We start from the raw sequence: 16,815 nt of genomic DNA, 5'->3' as shown, positions 1-16,815 counted from the left end.
GCAGGGAGGACACTGCTTCTCACTACAGCTGCTCAGAGGCACTAGTAGAAGCTCAGCAGATGTGGGCACCCCAGCCAGCAGCAGAGAGGGGTGCAGGGGAGCCACAGAGAAGCCCCTTCTGACACCCCAAGGAGCAAGCCGACCCCTTCCAGGCTCCAGGAACACCACAAAGCAATATGAAACCTGTTCACGAGAGGAGTCAGGAATGCCTTCCACCAAAGAAATGAGACCTCCGAATGACCAGCAAGGATATGGGGAGAACTACCAGGTACTCAACTAACCACACACCCTCCAGTGATGCCTCTGGATGGTCCTGAGGGGTTGTGGTGGCCGGGCAGAGTCAGAGTCAGCCTGGGGGGTGATGGAACTGAGGCTGTCACTGGTCTGACAGTCGACCAGGATGGTACGCTGTATAAGGTGGCACAGCCACGTGCTACCTTCTTCCCAACTGGCCTCCCATCTGTGGTGAACATGAGCCCCTTGCCTACCCCCTGAAAAAAGAGTAACGTTTACATCGCTCTTTTAGAATCTTGCACAAATGAGTTTATATCCACATTGGAGTTGCCTAAGGAGAAGTCAATGTGGGGAAAAATTATATTCATTATATTTTCATAGGATCTGGCATCCTTGATCTTTATTTACTCCTTCATCAAGATTAGAAACATTCAATACAGATCCTCCCTGGTCAGCTTGATACAACCATGAACACAAGAAAGTGAGGGTCTAATAATAAACATTACTACACGTTTTACATCGTTTTCTAGACTGTCTGAACAGCACTGTCCAAGAGCACTTTCTGTGCTCATGGAAACGTTCTTCATCTACACTGGTCAATGCAGTAGCTACCAGGTACATGTGGCTCCTAAGCTCTCGAAGTATAGCTGGTGGGACTGCAAAACTGAATTCTTTATTTTAATTAATTTAAGTTTAAATAGCCACATGTTGCTAACAGTCACCATGCTGGACAGTGGAACCCTAGGAATCAAAGTGAAATGAAGAACCAGGAAAAAGGAAGACACTGGGACAGGGAAAGCTTTCTCCACAATTTTAACTACCATGTCATTAAAAATTTATCTGCTAGTCTTGATTCTACCACTAACTGGGCATTTCAACATGAAACAGTAAATTAACTTCCCTGGGCTTCAGTCTCCTCTTTTATGAAGGTAAGGTGCTGAAATTAAACTCTAAAGGTCCCTTCCAATTTAAAAATCTCAATCCATGATTTAACCATACAAACATTCACTCTTCTTTTGTCCACACCATACACCCAAATTCTTGCGATGACACTAGTATTTTAAAAGGGCATATCACAGTATTCAAAAGCATTTAGCAAATAAAGGTTATTACCATCTGCTTGCCTCTCCATGGTGTGAAGTATTGATTGCATAAAGTCATTCTGTTTGTCTGAGCCCAGCAACAGTGAGTCCATGGCCTGCTCCTCCAGAATGGTCAGCAACATGCAAATACCTGTAAGATCATTGACAGTTTTCTTGACTTGATTAAATAACACCGCTCTCATGCCTTCTCTGGCTTAGTTGACAAGAGTAACAAGGTGGTAAAATGAAGCAAACCAGTATCCGTTCCTCAAATATTTAAGTCTGGGATAGTCACACACAACTACTCCCAAGTAAGAGGACCTTTAGACTGACTTGAAAGTAAAAAGGTAAAATGGTACAAACTTGTTAGAAAACAATTTCTAAGATGACTACCACACAATTCGTATTTCCTCAAATCTAAGGTGCCTTCAATTTTAAGATCACCATATTCTGAGTACTCATTACTGCCAAATATGACACATGACTGACTATAAGACTCCGAATCAGTAAAGTAGGGTAGAACGATTTTGAGTCAGTGTAGAACTTGTTGAAAACCAAAGCTATTATCTCTTTCAACCAGGAAATATTTTACAGATGGGAAAATCTCTTTAAAATATATCAAACCCCATTAAAATCAACTGCTATACTGATATTTTGTTACACGTAGTATTGCTTTAAATAAAAAATTTGCCATACTTGAACATGTAACTCTTACAAGGATGGTTTCTAGAATAAATAAGTGTTTAAAAACAGGATGTGTAATGGCTAACTTAATTTGACAGAATAAGAATTGGAACTATGAAATCCTTGATCAGATCACCAAGAAATCACTTCCTTTGCAGGATACTCATTAAGAATTATAGAAAAATACTAGTTATATTTGTGTAGGAACAATACTTACCTAACCAATAGTTTTTGTAGTTGGTGGTATCATACATGTGTGAGGGCAGAAGAATCAGTTTACCCTTCTCGAGGACAGAAGAAGTATAAATGTCTGGACTTTCCAAAAGCCCCAATTCAATGACTTTAAAAAGGCAAGTCAAAACCTCCTGCAAGTCATAATAATCATCTCTGTCCACTTTTCCCAAATTTCTTGCGGTCAGGATAGCCCAACGCCGAACCTAAAGGCATAACACGTTCACTACTTCATTCAACAAATAATTGTCTACATGCAGCAAGAACCTAATTAATAGGATTCTCTATAGATTTTAAAAGACCTAAGATACTAATAACGCAATGCCTGGACCTTATTTTATCCTGATTTGAGCAAGCTAACCCTAAAAAAGCATTTATGAGATAATCATTTCCATTAATTTAAACACTGATTAGAAATATATATGGGCGCCTGGGTAGCTCAGTCAGTTAAGTGTCTGCCTTCAGCTCAGGTCATGATCCCAGGGTCCTGGGATCAAGCCCCATGTCACCCCATGTTGGGCTCCCTGCTTGGCAGGGAGCCTGCTTCTCCATCGCCCTCTGCAGCTCCCCATGCTCGTGCTCTAACAAATAATCTTTTTTCATTAAAAAAAAAAGAAAGAAAGAAATATACTATGGAATTACTTTAGATGTGATGATACTTTTTTTAAAAAGTCCTTTAGAGACATACGTATGTATTTTATGACTGAAATGCTCTGATGTCTGAGATTTGCTCCAAGTAATCCAAAGGGATACAGAATATTGGCTATGTAGTGATAACTCATAAAACTCAGAGATTAGGGGGGTTCATTATACCATTCTACTTTTGTGTGTTTGTAATTTTCCATAATAGTTAAAAGAGGGGGGGGAAGTAGAGCCTCAGAAGAAATCAAAAGTCACCTCTAAATGTCAATATAGCATAAGAATGTTATTTTAAATTTCTCGTGGGCTAGGGGTGCCTGGGTGGTACAGTCGGTTAAGCATCCAGCTCTTGGTTTTGGTTTAGGTCATGATCTCAGGGTCATGAGATAAGAGCCCTGAGTCGGACTCTGCACTCAGTGTTGGAGACTGCTCAAGATTCTCTCTTCCTCTGTCCCTCCACCCCCACCCCGCTCTTTCTCTCTCTAAAATAAATCTTTAAAAATATTTCTTGTAAGCTATGAATTAAATTTAGTAATCATGGCCAACCTTAAAAAACTAAATAAAATAGAACAGAGAAATATCAGCGTGCATCCTGCATGTTAGGGGTATTATTTTGGGAAATATGTGCATCACATATGTATATGTTTATGTGTACTCGATGAAAAACACTTTTTGTTATAGGTTATGGTCAAAAAAGCTCTATGGTTGAGGGGCGCCTGGGTGGCTCAGTTGTTGAGCATCTGCCTTTGGCTCAGGGCGTGATCCCAGAGTCCTGGGATCGAGCCCCACATCAGGCTCCTCCGCTGGGAGCCTGCTTCTTCCTCTTCCTCTCCCACTCCCCCTGCCTGTGTTCCCTCTCTCGCTGGCTGTCTCTCTGTGTCAAATAAAATCTTAAAAAAAAAAAAAAAAGCTCTATGGTTGAAAAACAGAGCTGATGGACGTAGGAATGGACTGGCTCTATGTCAACATATGTAATGACTTTTAAACTTTTGGAAAAGATAATGGAAGGAATGCATGAGTCCATATTGGTAATATATAGGTAAATTAATGGAAGAAAGGCAAAATGCTCTTGGTTATAGTACAATCAATGTCAAGTGCTAACTGGCAAATATGTTTGAGTGCTAGGATGGGAAAATCACTTTGCAATCTTAGAAACACTGGTTCAGGCAAACACATCAGTTAACACTAAATTTAGGAGAAAACTTTGGTGAGGAGCAGGGCATTTCTGTGATCTCCAGTATCAAGAAACAAAATTATACAGTGCAGAAACCCGACAACACCTTGACTAGCTGATCAACATTAACATAACCACGGAGGGCAAATGATATGGTGTGCGTCTGCACCGGACGCTCTGAGGAGGACATCACATCACTTTCGTGGAGTACCCCAGGTGGGAGCGCACAGCCAGACTCTAACAACAAGGAAACATTAGACAAACCCAAAATGAGGAGCGTTCTATTTTTTTAAAGGGGCGGGGGCAGGGATGACGGTACTCTTCAGAAATGTCATAAAAGACAAAGGCTGAGGAAACAACAGCCCAGATGAGGGGAGGCTCCAGCAACGTTAACTTCATGGGAGAGTGGATACTCGAGCAGAGGGGAAACGCTACGAAGAAGGCTGGAGCACGTGGTACAACTGGAAGACCGACCTTACTAGATCAGTGTGGAATTCACCGAAGCCTGCTAACACTGTCCTTATCCAAAGAGCCTCTTCTTCGGAGATACACAAGCGGTAAATCACACTGGGGGATGCTACCAAATTTCAAATGGTTCAGCAAAAAAAGCTGTGTCACTTGAAAGTAAATGATAAAGTAAACGGAGGCACTAACGATTAGTGAATATGGCTTAAGGTGATATGGGTATTTTCTACTATTTTTACTGTTGAGATTTTTCTGAAAGTGGGAAAGTATTTCCAAACAGTTAAAAAACCCAACCAAGGGGCTCTGGAACCCGGCTGCCTATGTACGCACCCTGGTCACCACACACTACCCTCTGTGACTGTGGACAAGTCTGACTCGGTTTCCTCATCTATGAAATGTGTGGGCTGTAAGGTTTTAATGAGCTAACATCCAGAAACTACGCAATACTGCACCCGAAACGCGGGAGACCTAAATAGTCACGGTCGTGAAAAGCCTTTATCCAAGAATGCAGTATGGCACGTCACACTCAGGATTGTCCAAACAACATGAAAAGGCTGATGCTGACTTTGCAGAGACTGATGGTGGACCCCAGCTGTCTGGAAGGTCTTCAGTTCACCTTCTCTCTTGGGCACTTGTTTCTAGGTGGACAGCTACCATCCTCCAGCACGGGGAAGATACTGTTCCATCGTTCCGGTTTTATTCCTGTGACCGAGAAGCTAACTGCAGCTCTCTCGTAGGTCGTCTTTTCTCTGGCTCCTGTAAGACCTGTCTGTCTTTTGTGTCCTGCAGTATTAACTAGTGTGCATTGGTGTGGGTTTTTCTTTCATTTCTCCACCTCAGGATCTGTGAGCACGCTCATCTGTGTCTTTCATTGACTTTGAAAAACAAAGCACCGCTATCACCTCTTTGTCATTCCCCGACTCCTCCCTTCCCCGACACAGAGCGAACTGAGATTAGACCTTCCACTGTACCCTGCATTCTCAGCTTTCCCCCTCCATCCCCTTGTCTGCTAAGTCACCTGTTCGTCTTCTAAGTTCATTAACTCTCTGTTCAGCCACACCTAACTAGCCATTCAATCCATCGAAGGTGCTTGATTGTATGTTTCATTTCTACATATTTTAATTGAATCTTTAAAAAATATTCCTGATCTTTTGATAGTGGGTTTTCAAGTCTCTTCTATTGAAGCACTTTATATACTGTATCGATCATTCTAATAAAGGAGTTCTTTGGGTATGCTTGCTCGTTTTTATTTCCACTCACACATAGTGGTTTTGTTTTAGTTTTGGCACCTTCAGTTGGGATATATCTGTGGGAATCTGCAAGGACTTAGTTGATGATGTGTCCCTCTGGAAAGGATTTGTAATGGTTTCTGCAAGTATCAAGCAAGCAAACAGGAACCTCTCTTATGAAGAGAGGGCTTTGGTTACAGATTTTCAGGGAAGCATTTTCTTCCTCACCCAGATTTCAGAGACAGACACATTTCAGTCACCCGTGAGTTATTTTCTACTACCTTTCTGGCTGAGGGTGTGGCCCATCAAAAGTCTGCTTTGCGCTAGAGACCCCTCTAACTCCCTATTTCAACGCCTTAATATACATCTGTTAAACCCACACGTCTAGGTTTTACTAACTTGGGCTAACACTCTCTGAACGGCTGTGTCTCCACTGTCCACCTTCTACTCTGGGCTCCAGTTCCCTGTCCTGTACTCTTGCCTTCTCAGACAGGCCTATAAACCCTGTTACATTGTATCTGGCGTATCTAAGTGTTTTGGAGGAAGAACATTTTTCAGTTTATAGAGACACAGAGATTGAAGTCTTTTGCTGACATCTTTTTTGGATGAGTGTTAGGGAATAAGACCTGAGAATTATACTATAACCTTTTATTCATACACACTTTCATCTTTGGTCCATGCGTAGCTCAATTTTAAATTTTAATTTTTATTATTAATGCAACACGCATCCATAAACTCACCATCTAACACAAAAACAAAGGCCCCTTCACTGCAGCATGCATCTAACTATATGGGGCCCATGCCCCCATCTTCCTGCCCCTTCTAACCTGATGTGACTGTCATCTCGAATACATGTTCTTCATCCCCTTATTTTTTTTTAACATAATTATGGTATCTACCTGTAAATATTCATTTTATTTTTAACTTTATAAAAAGGGTTTCCTCCTATATGTAATCTTTGGAGACTTTATTTCACTTAATGTTGCATCACCAGGATTCATCCACTTTGTTTCAAGTTGATAGTTTGTTTAGTTTGCTACATGATATTCCCATGTGAAGATACTGCACAGTTTATTCACAGACTCCCCCACCTCCAGGCATCCCAGTTGTTTGCAGGTTTTTGTGAATTCTGAGTATGGTGCTCCAGAATTTCTTATATATGCCTCCTGTTACAAATGTTCAAGAGTATCTCTCTTACATATACACTCAGGAATGAAACTGCCAGATCATAGGACATAGGAATGTTCAAATTTAGACAACGCCAAAGTAATCTCCTGTCCCAATTTACACTTCCACCAGCAATGAGGTTCTGCAGATCCACATCCTAATCCTTAGAGCCTCAAACTAGCACACACTCCAAAATACCCGCTGCGGTTTTACTACCTCCGTGTCATCAATGTCAAACCGCCCTTCATGTATCTATTAGCCACAGAAGTGCCTCCTCTGGGAAATGCCTGGTCAGGTCTTCCATTTTTCTTTGGGGGTTTTGTTAGTGTTGTTTATAGCTTCTCCCAATTTTTAACTTGTCTTTTCACTTTCAGATGTCTTTTGATAAACAAAAGTTCTTAATTTTGAAAGAGTCACGTTTATCAGCCTTCCTTTTATAACCAATGCTTTCTTTTTAAGAAAGATTTCCTTTCCCCAAAATCTCGATGATATATACCTTATTTTCTGCCAAGAGTTTGGCCATTTTATTTTTGACATTTAATCTCGCGTTTTTAAATACATGTTTTAAGTATGACTTAAATATATGCTAAATATATGCTTTTCCCCATAGAGAAAGCTTTGTATCATTTCCATTTCCAGTCCTTCTTTTCCCCATTGATCTGACATATTATCTCTACCAGATACCAAAGATCTAAACATGAGTGAGTCTGTTTGAGTCTCTATTCTATTCCACTGGCCAAAGTGTCTGCACACCACTAACACATTGTCTTAATTATCACAGCTTCATAGTAAGTCTCCCTCACATCCTCAGAAATGTCCTGGCAACTTCGGATCCTTCCTCTTCCATATACATGTTTCTGAAACATCGTAATGTGTTACATTAAGAACGCTGCTGGAATTTATTAACACTCTGAAACTACAGATCAATCTGGAGCAAACTGACCAATCTTTCTGTTACTAAGACTCTTATTTATGAACACAGGGTCTTTCCTTACTTATTTAGGTTCTCCTTCCTGTGTTAAGGTTTATGATTTTCCTGTAGAAGTTTCAAATCTTTGTTATATTTATGCCTGGGTATTTAATACTTTCTGAATCTGTAATAAGTGGAAACTTATCTTTATTAGTTTTTGGCCAGCTGTGTACAGAAATATCACTGATTTTTGTAAATACTTTAGTCACCTTGTTAAACACTTATTTCTCAGAACTTGTAGATTCTTCAGGGTTTCCCATTTAAATGATGTTACTGTTGCAAATTATGTCATTTTACTTCTTCCTTTCAAATTCTAATGCCTCTAATTTCTTCTAATTTTTTTACTGCATTCACCAGAATCCCAACGTAATACTCCACAAAAAGTGGTGATAGTGGAGCACCTTTGTCTATTTCTGATTTTAAAGGGAATGCTTCATTGAAAGTCAATTTGGATAATGTTTCTTTTAGGTTTTTTATAGATACAACTCATCAGCTTATGGAATTCTCTTCCATTCCTAATTTGCTAAGCATTTTTAATATGAATGGCTGTCAAATTTTATCAAATGGTTTTTCTGCATCCAATCAAACATATGAGTTTTTTAACTTGTTAGTAAGGTAAAATTCTATTTATAGATTTTCTAATATTTTAAGATTTTTGCATATCAATGACCATAATTTACCCTTAATGTGTTAGGTGTCTTGTTTTTGTTATTATGTCTTATTATCTATGTTTTTATGCTATTATGTTTTTGTTATTTATGTCTTGTTACTTGTTTCACAGAATAAATTTAAGAGTATTCTTTTTCTGGAAGGACACATTAAAATCAGGATAATCTATTTTGAATAATCACCTCATTAATTTTGAGGCTTTCTTCTTTTCCATAATTAAAGTTATAAATTCCTCTGGAAGCACCTCTTTTGCTACATCCTACAATTTTTTCATGCAGCATCTTCATTATGACTCAGTTCTGGGTATTCCTAAGTCCTGATGATTTCTTTTTAGCATGAGTTAATTTCAAAATGTGGAAACTCAATTACCTTCTCATTGACTTCGATCTAAATTGTGTTATGATCAGAGATCATGGTAGTCCTTGAAACGTGTTCAAACATTGATCATGGCTCGGTATGTGATCACTTTTGTCATGTTCAAAGTATATTTGAAAAAATGGTTAGATGCCCAGTTCACATATATATTCATTAGGTTACGTTTGTAACTACCTCATATACATATTGCCTTCCTTGCTAGGGTCTTTACGGGTCTACTGACTCAATATCGACGAGGACATGAAAATCTTTTACAATAAGGAGCCTACTGTCCCTTCTTGTAGTTCTTATACCAATAACTGCATCATTTACTTGAGCCTATTTTAACCAGCGTATTACTTGTTTAAAAATGCTATACGGTCTTGATGAATTGAACTTTGTATTATGTAGTAACCTTATCCATCCTTATCCAAATGTCTATTTTATTTGATATTACAATAGCTTCACCGCTTTGTTTAGGTCAGTATTTGCCTATTAGTTGTTTTTCCATCTCTACATCAATCTTTTTGCACCCTATGTTTTAAGTGTTTCTCTTAGAAGCTATGTGGATTTTATTTCTTTTGTAATCCCATCTTTGTCTTTTAACTGACAAATTCAGCCCACTTATATTAGAGTATCTTTAAACCTGTTTATATGTATGAACTTTTTCTATTTCTTTTAAAGCATTTTCTAAATAAGTTCATTATTTAAGATAATTCACTACCTAGCTCTGCTCTTAACCAGATCCATACTCTCGCATTTTCGTCTCCTTGCCTGCCAACCTCGTCATGTTGATACCACCTAATCCAAGTATTACTGATATATTCACTTTCCTTGAACTTAGTTGTTATTGTTGTTTTTAAATAATACACTTTACCACAGTATTCAATCAACTTGATACATTCCTGACAACATCATCTGAATTCTTCTCTCAAGGACTTCATTCAGCAGTCTAACACCAGCAGCTCAGGACTCCCGACAACTGGTCACTTAAAGGACAATGCAGATTCAGTCACAAAGCCTGTGAGGGCTTGGCTCAGATCCTGGGGGCCTGGCTGGACCTGCTTCCTCTATTGCTGTGCAGCTGTAAAAGGCCAGGCCCAGAGGGCACCTGGCTGTACTATCAGTCCACTTTCCTTCACAGGCAGGGGTCTCACCTTTATGTTGAGCACAGGCCTTGACCTGGAGTACACCTGGGATTCCTGTTTTCCTGACAAACCATCCCTGACTACCTACGGCCACCCAGGCCCATAGGTTTCCACCGTTTATCACTTTGTGTTTCTGCTCCAATGCTGCTCCACAGAAACATTTACCTTTGGAGGGGTGTGATTATACATTTATAACAGTTTAAAATTGTAAACAAAATATACACCCAAACCCTCTATTATAGCTATCTATATGTGCAAAAAATATATCCTTTCATTGCCTACCACTCATACTCACCATTTCATTGGGATGGACCAAAAACAAATAGATGCCTGGATGTTTGTCAAAAACCTGAAAGGAGCAATTAGCTTGTTCCATCCGACAAAGTGCTTCAACACATAATTCATCTAAATAGAAAAAATAAGACAGTAAATGTAAGACATAAATCTTATCAGCTTATCAAGAGTCCCTAAATCTGGCTCTTCTGATTGTTCTGTAAGTAAATAAAGTTGCTCTTTTCTTTTTTCTTTTTTTTAAATGAGGCGTTAAAAATGCTGATTACATAACAATATTTCCCTATCTGAAAGACTAATCTAGTGTGATTGATCACGGTGTGTTCCTATAAACTACCCTGACTTTACTGGCATACACATTTTTTCTTACATTTGGGCATTATTATATCCATAGGGTATCTTCTTAGAAGTATGGCTAGAAGTCCAGTTCCATCAGCATTTTACATTTTGATCCACATGGACTTTATCTGGTACTAGTGATAAAGTGAGCTTTCCCCACAATTGGCTATTTTGTCTTACTCTCATTTATTGAATAATCCACTTTCTCCACTGGTTTGAAAAGCTACCATCATCGAACAAGCTTTCAAATATGGTTGGTTCATTTCCGGACTCGACGCTGTTCCACAAGTCTATCCATACTTGCACTGTTCAGATTCCTGTTACTTGACGGAAATCTCCATCCTACTCTTTCAGAAGTGTCCTGAATGGACTTCTACATTTACCCCACCTAACGAATCGACTTTCTCAAACTTCAAGGAATATTGTTAGTGATGGAGGACAGCTTTGGGAAAGAGTGATAACAACAGGAAAAGCATGAAGGCAGCGCCTGGGTATTGAGGGTTTGTTTCTTGATGTAGGTGCTGGCTACATAGGTGTGTTTGGCTGGTGAAAAACGATCATTTATGTGCTTTTCTTGGATAGAGTATCCATTAATAAATGCTTGAAAACTGACTTGTTAGAATTTTAAAACCTAATTATTTAGAACTTATTTAGAAAGAATTGATGAATCTAACTAAATCTTTAGATCTACTTTTCAGTTTACTGAAAATACAGAGGATAAAAACGTTAAATAACATCACAAGGAAGCAATCTAAAAAATCCAGAAAAGTGCATTGTACATTATTCTACAAAGTAACTACATGGTCTCAGTAAGTCAAGGTTATGGCAAAAAAAAAAAAAAAAAAGTGTGTACGTGCACAAGTTGACTCTTTGGGATTCAAAGAGAAGTACAAAATATGAACCAAGGCAATATATGATTGGATAGGATTCCTGATTGGATTCTTGTTTAAACAAACCAACCAAGATCCTCAATTTGCAACTACTGCGAAAATCTGAATATGGACTAGACAGCTTAGAGATATTATTATTTGGGGGAAAAAGGTATTGCTATTCTGTTAGATCATACAAATGTCTTCCCTTTTATGAGATTCACATTAAGACATGCAGACGTAAATGACCCAAACCCAGGCAGCCATAATATGCCATGCCATGGCAACTAGTGCAAGTTACTACAGACCGGAAGTTTTCAACCATGGACGGTTTTGCCTCCTCCCCCACCCGCCCGCCCCCTCAACGTTCAGGGGACATCTGGTTGTCAGGGGTAGCGGAAAGAGCGGAGTGCTACTGGCATCTAGCGGACAGAGGCCAGGGATGCTGCTGAACACCCTACAACGGACAGCACAGCCCCCACAACTAGAAGTATCCAGTCTACGATGTCAATATGCCAACGCTGAGAAATCTGCTATAGACAAAATACAAGAACGAAAATTAACTGAAGGACAGATGAGTAAACGTGTGATAAAGCAAACACAGCAAGATGTCAGCAGCTTAGAATGTACATGATGCGTATATGGTGTTCACCGTCTCACTCACTCTTCTTCTGTATGTTTGGAAACTTCCATACTAAAACGTTGGGAGAAAGTATGAAGTATCCTAATTACATGTTTAACAACAGATTTCCAATACAGATAACACTAAGCTTTTACAATTCTTCAAAAAGACATAAAACCTGTGGAACGCCCATGATACTCACTAACACGCTCATGTAAAAGCAGGTAAGGATATTTCAGTATTTCAAGAAGAGGAACTCGAAGCTTATTTTCAAAGTCTTGGCCAGTAAAGTCAAACAGTTGTGCCTCTCCATTGTTGTCTACTATATATAATTCATCATCATCTCCAATTTCTGCCTTCATGGATTTTTCAAAGTGATTTATGAGACGTAAGGTTTCTAATTCCCATAAAACCTACAGAAAAAGAAAAATGGGTAGTATGCTTTATATCTTATTACCAACAAAACACCGGATGTCATGATCTTTTTAGAAAGCTTTCTAAGTATAAAAATACAGAAACTTAAAGTAGTAGTAGATATCGCATTAGACTTGAAGAAAACAGTCACTAAATAAGACTACTTTTATGATATATAGTACATACAACATGAGATGTGTAAACACTGTCCTTGCAGAGATTTGCTATAAATATTTCAACATCCCTTATCAAACTCTTAAAAAGGGAATGATGGGGCGCCTGGAAGGCTCAGTTGGTTAAGCCTCCAGCTCTTGATCTCAGGGTCATGAGTTTAAGCCCTGCATTGGGCTCCATGTCCCCTCCCCCAAAGAAGGGGGCAGGGATGAGAAGTTAGAGCTTCTCTGTCAAAGGCATGACCAGGCCTTCTCTGTATTCACTTCCATGGTCCAGCCGTAGGTACCCACCTTAAAACATTAGCTTTAGCATAAAGGCACTGGTTAGCTTTGTAACTAGGAAACTTTGTAAATCCAAAGGTTTTCTCAACAGATTCATAACTAATCAGCCTCTCCTCCTTTCTATATATCTGTACATACTTCTACAGTCTGATTGTGTTTTTCATGTAATAAACCAAAAATTCAAAGCCACATATTTAAAATTATGTTTCATTTTGTGACAACAAATACACCTGCCCTTAGAAGTTTATACCATCGGGGCGCCTGGGTGGTTCAGCCGTTAAGCACCTGCCTTCAGCTCAGGTCATAATCCCAGGGTCCTGGGATCGAGCCCCGCATCGTGCTCCCTGCTCTGTAGGAAGCCTGCTTCTCCCTCTCCCACTGCCCTTGCTTGTGTTCCCTCTCTCGCTGTCTCTCTCTCTCAAATAAATAAAATCTTTAAAAAAAAAAAATTTATACCATCTACCCATTAAGAAATGAAAAGAAAAAAAAATCAACCAATAAAATAACCCAAGCCACTGAGATACATGAATGTAACACTGTCAAATATACAGACTTAGGGGCGCCTGGGTGGCACAGCGGTTAAGCGTCTGCCTTCGGCTCAGGGCGTGATCCCGGCGTTATGGGATCGAGCCCCACATCGGGCTCCTCTGCTATGAGCCTGCTTCTTCCTCTCCCACTCCCCCTGCTTGTGTTCCCTCTCTCGCTGGCTATCTCTGTCAAATAAATAAATAAAATCTTTAAAAATATATATATATACAGACTTAAAAAACATAAACTGAAAACAAACTCCAAATGTCATTTCATAAAATTGTTTTATATCACAATGACTAAAAGTGAGGAATCCTAAAATTCTGCTTAAGGTTTCAACTCAATTCCATCCGTCAATCCTGTCTCCTGAATGCTTCCAAAAGAGTTTGGGTTTCTCCTCTTCCTTGTTATCAAAAGCTCTGAAAAGTACTGTCCATCGAATGTAAATTACCTCATGCAAGAATGGCAGATCATCCCTTGCTTTGTGGTATTCGGCCACACACTCTAAGCAGTAGCAGAGGTCTTCATCAGCTGTCTGAAATTCACTGGAGTGACTCTTGGATGCATAGCGCTGTAGGAAGTCAACGGTGGAAACGCCACCTGGCGTACACCAGCAACATGTGCTCATTCTGCACCTGCATCCGGAAAAGACAACATCTAAAGACTACAGAAAAATAACAACACTTCAAAGCCTCTTCTGTGTGACCCTCGTCTCCAACTTAAAACGTGCCTCCACCACATCGAGAAGGTTCTGCCGGCCAGCTTATCAATTACTAACTAAACTCAAATCTGAGCCCACTCTTAAAAACTTTATCTCTGACACATAAAAAAGACGGTGAAACGAAGGCACTGTTAGTAAAAACGTCATGCAATACACAATTGTACTATAGAGAAAGCTCAAAACTGTGTAGTATTAATGGAACAGAGACAAAAACTTATCAATGCCTTCAAATTACAGATGTGGGGAGTGTTCTAGTGATGTACTGGAGCCACGCCAAAAGTTCAGGGAACCTTTATGTTCCTAGAAGTCATTTTTCCAGAAATCCGTAAGTATTTAACAAAACTCAAGAGAACTTTCTCCGGTATAGCAGGTACAGATACAAAACTCCGCACACATTGTGTATGAACTGCTGCCCACAACCCACTGTAAGCCGTCATAGCTACAAATGTACATAGCCTATCGCTACCAAGTTTGATACTTAGGATTTTTGACTGTCTCCACCTTTTTGTTTGTATAATACCATCAGAGCGTCTACCATCCGAACTCACGTGAAAGGGTTTCCAAATCCTAACAGTCTCAAAAAGAGCAAAGTAACAGGAAGGTACCAGGGAAACAAGAAGAAATCCCAAGAACCAAATGTGTCAAAGGTTTGAATAAAGATACACAAATGAGGCGGGTTTATCAGAACTACAGAGGGCACAGAACTGAGTGGATTAGCGAATAGGATGGAAGCCAAAATCCAAAGAGATCTCCAATTCCAATGAGGTGTAATAAAAATAAAATGCTGTATTTTTACCCCTAACTAAATGCATATAAAGGTAAATACAAAGCTCACCATCAGTAAACAGTGTATTATGCCTAACAAAAATACAAGGTGAACCTGGAAATACCATAAAGTACTCAAAATACAAAAGGATGTGGGCATGTCAAGGGGACATTGGAGCCAACCTGAAAGAGCTGTGGATGGCCAGAGCTGAAACAATCTGACCAACAAAATAAACAATGTAACTGTGGATTACTACCAAGTCTAGATACATCTGAGTCCACAGGGTTATAAATGACTGAATGAATAAGCAAAGGTGGGAGACCAACCTTCCTTACAGAATTCCAAATAATACATATAGCTACTCTCTGTTCCAAGAAGTGGAGCTTAATCCCACCCCACCTTGAGTGTGGGCTGGACTTGCTGACTCACCGCCAGCCAAAGAAGAGAGTATGGAAAGGGAGATACTGTAACATTACAGTGGAGACATCTGGCAAACACAAACTTAACCATTTCAAGGCTCACCTCACGGGAATTTGACAACCCCTCACCTAATGTCCTGAGGAAGGAACTTCAACACTAGGGTGCTTCTCCAAAACCCATAACCCCAGTCTACTCATGAGAAAAACATCAGACAAATCCAAAGTGACAATTATCTACACAGCTATCAGCCAGTCGGCAACAACGAAGAAAACCACACCCAAGAAGCAGCAAGTGTTCTTTCATACGAAAATGATGATTTATTGGGAATTGGGCCAGAAAAATACCCAACAAGCCTGATCTTCAGAAATTTGACCTTAAAATAACTATCCAACAAATACATCATCCTAATTAATGGAAAACAAGTTACAAACCTAACTGTATAAACTGTACGCTAACAACTAACTCCATTTCAAAACTGGATGGACCTAACCCAGGCATTCTCATCAGGGGTGATACCATCCTCAAGGAGATGAAAATTGGTTAGTGGGACACAAAAAAGTCCTACCTTTTTTAATGTGTAAAGCACAGATATGCATAAAGTGCATAAAGAGATATGTAATGTGTTGTTTTGGTGGTTTAAAATTCATGGGAAATCCACAGGAAAGAAATACCTAAAACGTTTCCTTTCAGGGAGGGAGAAAGGACAATAAAAGGTTAAGAAACATGACCAAGTCACTGAATATTTGGATACAAAAACCTGGCAGTGTGATATTTTCTAATGCATTATCATCCTAAAACTCAAGAGTGCAAAATCTCTGCTAACAGAAAGTCAATGACATCTTGACAGAAATCGTATTTCACGGCTGAGGCTTTTTTGGCACAATGCCAATTCCTAAAATAAGCTGATTTTTAAAAAATTCCTTATTTTCTTCTTACATCATTGATTAAAGAATTATATATAAATACATAAGTAAAATCAAATACATTTGTCTTGTGAATTTTTAAAATTAATTTATTAAAGTACTAATTGTGTGCTTTCTCCATGCTTCTGAAAAGAACTTAGGGTGACTTTCAACATTAAAGCTGAAAAGGACGTATAAAAAGGGACAGTTAGAAAGCACACAGAAAAGGACGTTAAAAAGGAGAAATCAAAACTCATGTATAAGAAAATTTCCCTAAGCCCTAAATTAGGAGCTTCTTGAAAAGCAGAGCAAAAAAAAAAATAATGTGTCTTCCCTTGAAAAATAAAATCCTCACTTGAAAAATAAAAAAAGTATGCTAGTTCGGCTGGAGAATCCTACTCTTTCCTGATTCTAATTCAATTACATTGTACTGATGCCCACC

At 39.2% G+C, this 16,815-nt stretch overlaps 1 protein-coding gene across 7 annotated transcripts in view; it reads right to left on the bottom strand.

Annotated features, from left to right (window-relative positions):
- The window catches only part of SETX (senataxin), a 79,173-nt gene that overhangs the window by 58,158 nt on the left and 4,200 nt on the right, over window positions 1-16,815 (bottom strand). For all 7 annotated transcript variants that reach the window (XM_087869234.1, XM_087869235.1, XM_045770941.2 and 4 more), the window contains 5 exons: window positions 14,016-14,199; window positions 12,370-12,580; window positions 10,342-10,451; window positions 2,218-2,437; window positions 1,348-1,467 (listed from right to left, as the gene is read on the bottom strand). In XM_087869234.1, the coding sequence (XP_087725360.1) occupies window positions 1,348-1,467; window positions 2,218-2,437; window positions 10,342-10,451; window positions 12,370-12,580; window positions 14,016-14,192 (838 nt within the window). In that variant the 5' untranslated portion in view covers window positions 14,193-14,199. The remainder of the gene's footprint in view (window positions 1-1,347; window positions 1,468-2,217; window positions 2,438-10,341; window positions 10,452-12,369; window positions 12,581-14,015; window positions 14,200-16,815) is intronic.

This window comes from Ursus americanus, chromosome 18 (assembly GCF_024610735.1).
Source record: "Ursus americanus isolate L20-20 chromosome 18, mUrsAme1.1.p, whole genome shotgun sequence".
Taxonomy (NCBI): domain Eukaryota; kingdom Metazoa; phylum Chordata; class Mammalia; order Carnivora; family Ursidae; genus Ursus; species Ursus americanus.
The sequence above is the reverse complement of the archived record's forward strand: the minus strand, read 5'-3'. Positions and strand labels throughout refer to the sequence as shown.